Source organism: Gymnodraco acuticeps, unplaced genomic scaffold (assembly GCF_902827175.1).
Source record: "Gymnodraco acuticeps unplaced genomic scaffold, fGymAcu1.1, whole genome shotgun sequence".
NCBI classification, from domain to species: Eukaryota; Metazoa; Chordata; class Actinopteri; order Perciformes; family Bathydraconidae; genus Gymnodraco; species Gymnodraco acuticeps.
Window position 1 is genome coordinate 92,046 of NW_022990286.1, and position 6,287 is coordinate 98,332.

The following is a 6,287-nucleotide window of genomic DNA, read 5'->3' on the forward strand; positions in this document are numbered from 1 at the left end:
TAAAACAAACCTACACTATTTCCACAAGCTTCTCTAGCAACGAAACAAGCATTACATTAGTTAAAAGTGAATCATTTTAAATATCATTTTAGGCCCGTTAAAAACGCAGCTACGGCCCTGCATTAAACTGCGGAGCGGCGTTCACACAGACCGCGGCTCATAGAGCTGCAGAGAGGGAGCGAGCTGTCCCAGCGCCGATGGGTCAGCTTCCCCTGGGAGCATTTCCCTTTCCACTAGTTTTGTTTTTACTAAAGACGAGAGCTTGAAACTAAATATTAATAAAACGCTACCGTTTGAATCGATAGCGTTTAACAGACGGGCGCTGTTTGGGGCGTTACGTTACAAAATACTACGCAGACAGCGTTAGCTGGGAGATCGATCACTTCGCTAAACTACACGGTAGCCTACTATTAAATCCACGTAAACTACACATCACAGCCATGAGGCCAGATCAATGAAACCAGGATACATCCTTTACCGTAAAAACTGGATCCAAACACAGCTGCCTGTGTGCGCTTGATAAATACTTTCTGATGATATGCTACATATTAGCTAGGCTACATGGCCCTAACGTGTAAAGTTATACAAGCATTTGTACCAGTGCTTTTCACAAGTAGACTCTTGCAGGCCAGAGTATAGGAGTGATTCAACAACAACACAAAGACATATGAGAAGTGATCAGGACGAACAGAAAGAGAGAGATGAAGAGAGCAGGAGGGTCAGAGCAGGAGGAAGAGGAGGAGATAAATACATTAGTGAAGAAGAAGAAGACATGTATGTGAGGAAGATGAAGAATCAGAAATAGGGGATCAGGAAGCAGATGAAAATGAAGCTCTTAGTATTGACAAATATTGATTGAAATGTGTTGCTGCACAGGTTACCTGTAGCTCTCTGAAGAGATGGGTGATGTCATTTGTGTACTTAATTATAATTAAGTACTTACAGTATGCAGAATTCTGAGTATTCTCTGAATCGGGTGCCTTTTGGGTCTTTATATCTTTGAAAAATGAAACCAAAATGTTTGGTCATAACATCTGGTAGTGGACTACTTACATTTTCCCACCTCAGGCACAACATATAAATAATTACTAGGAATTTCCTTGTGACGGGGTTGAAGTTTTTGACAAAAAGTAGCCATGAGACCTTGTTTAGCTAAGATATGGCACCACATGGAAGTCAAGGACATTACAAAATTGTAATATTTTGCAAAACTATTGTTTATTTTGTAATAAACAATTATTTACTATTATTAATTCATATAACAGAGTTGAAATGTTCAGCTTGTCAATCTTAATCTGAAAATACAAAAACTGAAATATAGGTAAGAGAAGAAACTGACACTTTTGTGATGTCATTCCCTCAATGCAGATCACACATGGACTGATCCACACATGGACTGATCCATTATTTTAATAGGAGGGTAAATGGTATGGCGTGACGGGGTTGAAACAAACTGAGGGACGTGTGTAATTCAAGTATTTTTTCAGAATTGATTTTTGATCAGTTAAAGTTGACAAGCATATGATTATATTAGCAGCAACATTTTGGGATAATTGGCCATTTTGATTTGTTTGATATTAAATTAATATGTAATAATGCTTAGTGAGGACATACAAATATGTCTGTCTAATACTAAGACAACACATTTTTAAATAACAAAATATATATTTAATTTTACATTGTAATGCAAAACAACCTGTTCCATTAATTCATTGCTTTAAAATACATGTTGTAGTTTCCTTTCATTTAAAATGGTTGAGGTAAGCTTGGGGGACTCAAAGGGCACCCGATTGTTTGTCTGAACACCTTGTTTCTCTTGTGCATTAAGAACACTTGTGTTAGGGCATGAATTAACAATAAATAGGTTATATACAGTATAAAATACCACGTACTGTCCGCCCTCCCATGCCACCCTGACATGACCTCTTGCCCCCCCTTTGCCCCCCCATGTCAAATGTTCTAGAACCGCCACTGTGTACATGCAGGCTGCAGCAGGCGTTGGACTGGAAGTACCGGAGACCATAAACGGTACTTCCAGTCCCTGAAATGACAGCCGTCAGAGGGGGGAGAGTAGATTTAAAAGGGTTAGCGGAGTGCTATGATAGGCTTGTGAGAATAGAGCGAAGTGATTGGTTAAGCTGGAGAGTGACGCCTCCGATCACTTATTGAGAGGAGAGAGAGTAGTGACATAGAAATAGTAAATGAATGAGTAAAGACGGTCTTCCTGGTTGAACTTGAACTTCATTTAGTCTCAGATCACTTCCACATGTTCTCCATCAGCTTCGTAGCACCTTGGACACAAGAAGAACATCCTTTTTTTGTTTTTGAAAGACAAACCTTTATTAATGATAATAAAACAAAACATTTCATTTGATCACACATCCCATCAGTAAAGTCTGTTCAATGATTTCATGATCAGTTTCACTTTCTCCACATGAATGTGTTTCATCTCAGCTGTTTCAAACAGAACCAGACATGATTTCCTTATTGATTATTATCATGATAAGTTATGTTCTATAAAACATCAGAGTACCCACTTTCTATTTGGACAACAACAACAATTAGTCTGCAAAACAATAACAATGTATTTCCCAAGCAAAGACTCTAAGCTATTTACAGGAGAATAATAAATGATGTCCTTATTGATTATGATCATGACAGGAAGTAATATCATTTTAAATGAAATAAGTGTTATAATCATCTGGGAACTCATGTGTAGTTAATTTGGGCAATAACATTTAATCTGTCAAAAGAATACATGTGATTATAAATGTCTCTGTTGTTTTAGAACCAGAATAAAATGTGTAGAATAAAAGAAGCTCTGCTGCTTTCTCTCTGAAGACTTGTACAAGAGAAACAACAACATGAATCAAAAGAAATATCCAACACATATTTAGAGCAAAGTTTACATATCAGTTCAGGTGAACAAGGATCCTCCTGAGCAGTGACAGCCTCCATGGCTACACAGGAAGGAGCCGGAAGAAAGTCCAACATTTACAGAACAACTCATGAGGAGATGTTCAAGCCCCGCCCATCATGTTTGATTGACAGCTGATCTCTGCAGTGAAGACATGGACAATCAGCTCTGATGGACACACGGTGAGTTTAAGAAGTAGAAGAGTTCCTCCAAGGACTTCAGGCTATTTGAGTTTACAAAACTCAGCAGTGGCTCCATAATCATAAGGCCAAACTCCAGCATGTAGCGGCTGAGTGAACGTGGTCTGCACTCTGTGGAGGAGAGTCATGGTTTCAGAGACGCTGTAGAAGGACAGAACACCTGCTCTGTGATCCAGGTACACTCCTACTCTGGAGGACAGAGGACCTGAGACGGAAGTGCTGATACTGTTGTAACGAAAATAACTGTTTTGGTTACAATCTAAGGACCAAGATTTGTCATTGAATCCAAATAAACTTTCCCCCCCTGCTCTGATGATATTCTTGTATGTGACTGCTACATAAACTCCTCTCCCTCTCCGCTCCACCTCCCAGTAACAACGTCCAGTCAGACTCTCTCTACTCAGGACCTGAGGATAATCAGTGAACCTGTCTGGGTGACGAGAATAAGACTGTTGTTGTTTCATGACTGTTGCTTTTCTGCTCCCCTCAGATAATACCAGCCTCTTGTGTGCTGTGTTTGGATCCAGAGTGATCTCCTGTGAATATGTTAAGAACCCAGCTCTGGTGGTGGGCTCTGCTGCTGACGGTAAAACCTCCACTTCAATCGATGAGACGTTTGTCCATTCCTCTCTCAGGACGTCCTGTAGTTTGTCTCTGACTGCTGACAGGGCCGCCGTCACGTCCTCAAAGTAGCTCAGAGGACGGATGTTGATGCTGGAGGAGTGAGTAGCTTCACTGAGGGCTGGCAGTGAGGGGTAGCTGAGCAGAAACTGGTTGTGATCCTCTGTGTGAGACAGCAGCTTCAGCTCAGCGTCTCTCCTCTTCAGCTCAGAGATCTCCTGCTCCAGCTTCTCCTGGAGCTCTTTGACTCGACTCACTTCACTCTTCTGCTGGGATCTGAGCTGCTGCGTCACATCTGAGCTTCTCTTCTCCATGAGACGGATCAGCTCAGTGAACATCTTCTCACTGTCCTCCACTGCTTTATCAGCAGAGCCAATGACGGCCTCCACCTCCTGCTGAAGCAGCTTCACCTCCTTCTCTCCGTCCTGGATCCTCTGCTGGATGTTGAGTCGACTCCCCTCCAGCTCTCTCTGCCTCTCAGTCCTCTCTGCTGCAGCAGACACCGTGACGTGGCCTTTGTGTTCGTCCACAGAGCAGAGAGAACAGATACTCTGCTGATCAGTGCGGCAGAACAGCTTCATCACCTCGTCGTGACGAGAGCAGATGTTCTCCTGGAGCTTCTTGGAGGGCTCCACCAGCTTGTGTTTTTTAAAGACAGGCAATTCATAATGAGGCTGGAGGTGTTTGTCACAGTAAGAGGCCAGACACTGCAGGCAGGACTTACATGCTCTCAGTTTTCTCCCAGTGCAGACATCACAGGCCACATCTCCAGCTCCAGCATAGCAGAGATCAGCAGGAGCAGGTGGGGGTCCAGTCTTCTTCAGCTCCTCCACTAAAGCTGCTAACATGGTGTTTTTCAGCAGGACAGGCCTCGGTGTGAAGCTCTGCCTGCACTGAGGGCAGCTGTGGATCTTCTTCTCATCCTCTTTATCCCAGTGGGCTTTAATACACTTCATGCAGTAGCTGTGTCCACAGGTAGTCGTCACCGGATCCTTCAGTAGATCCAGACAGATCGAACAAGATAACATTTCCCGGTCCAGCTGAACTCCTTTCTGCGCCATTTCACCTCTCAGTAGCAGTGTGTGAGTTTCACTTCCTGAGAGCTGAAACTAGTGTGACAGGTTATCTGAACAGCATGTGTGTGGGCGGTGAATGTGGCCTATCAGCTCTCGTACTTTACCCACATGTTGGTTAACCCCTCCTCAGTGTGGATCTGAAGGGGAGGAACCAGGAAATACTGAGTGGAGCTGGCTGTGGCCGTTTCTCAATCTCGAGGACACTGGCTTGGTAGTCGCGTACTTCCAAGTCACTTCCTTCAGAAACAAAGTCAGTATGCTTCCATGCCACGGCTTCGGAAAACAAAGAAGAATGGAACAGGCTAACAAGTGTGCCACTCTCTCTAATGGTTTCAACATAAACTGTACCGAAAATAAATACCTCACGATGTCTATCTAATTATGAACTTGCTTTACTTTCACGGAACACATTTTTGGTGATAACAAATGAATGTAACAAAGTCACATATTTACCAACACATGTTCTACGCCACTACATACTTACATTTAAGTGTGTGCTGCGTCGGTTCAGCCATTCTCCGCAAGGGTTTTTGAAATTGGTCCGTGCGCAAAGCATTGTGGGGATTTTAAGGACGCAAAGTCCATGTGCAGCCTCGAAATTTCCCCCAAACCAAGGACGCGGCCTCGGTGGAATTCCAAGTATGCTGGACATTGAACTTGCTGCGCCACTTCATGACGTAGCATCCTTGAAATATTGGCTTGGAAGTCAGTATCCTCGAGATTGAGAAACGGCCACTGTCTGAGAGCAGGAAGAAGAGGGAGGGCTTATCAAACTCTGATTCATTCCAGGAAGAGGAGCAGCGCTCAGACTCTGACCAACACAGAGCCTCGGTTACAACCTCCTCCTCATTTGAAAAGAGCTTTTAGTTGTAAAATAAGTTGGTAAACTTACAACATCTGAAGGGGGTTAAATACGTGTTTCCTCCACTGTAAATGTATAGTTGAATGTACAGTCAGTCGTTTTTTACTGTAAGTACTAATAGTAGCAGTAGTAGTATTGTGTGTGTGTGTGTGTGTGTGTGGGGGGGGGGGGCTTTTATATAGGAACAACTCCTTATCCTGTGCATTCACACTATATGAGAGCAAAGCAGAGGGGCTAGTACACCCTCCTGAGGGTCCGATTGTGGATGTCATGCGAGCATAACATGGTGAAAACAATCAGTCTAAATTAACAATCGGGACGGAAATGTTCGGATTTCCAAAGAGAGGTTCTGTGAATAAATAAAAAATCAAGAACCGAAATAATTTAACTATTCATATCTTAGACTGCACTGTAACTTTTATCTTTTAATGTTTATTTTATTAGCTTTTCTTTTTAATGACTGATTTTAAATGCCTTTGTCTGAATGTCTTTCATTTTTGTAAAGCACCTTGAATTGCCTGGTGCTGAAAGGTGCTATATAAATAAACTTGCCTTATATATGAACCTGAAAACTATAAGTCCTCTTTCATTGACACCAAAATGATGATTTG

The 6,287-nt window shown here is 42.6% G+C and overlaps 1 protein-coding gene across 1 annotated transcript; it reads right to left on the bottom strand.

Moving 5' to 3' along the window:
• Positions 1-2,365: 2,365 nt before the first annotated feature.
• LOC117549753 (tripartite motif-containing protein 16-like) lies at positions 2,366-4,998 on the bottom strand. The gene has a single exon (XM_034221821.1). The coding sequence runs from the start codon at positions 4,797-4,799 to the stop codon at positions 3,141-3,143; it is 1,659 nt and encodes a 552-aa protein (XP_034077712.1). The 5' UTR covers positions 4,800-4,998; the 3' UTR covers positions 2,366-3,140.
• Between the last annotated feature and the right edge of the window lie 1,289 nt (positions 4,999-6,287).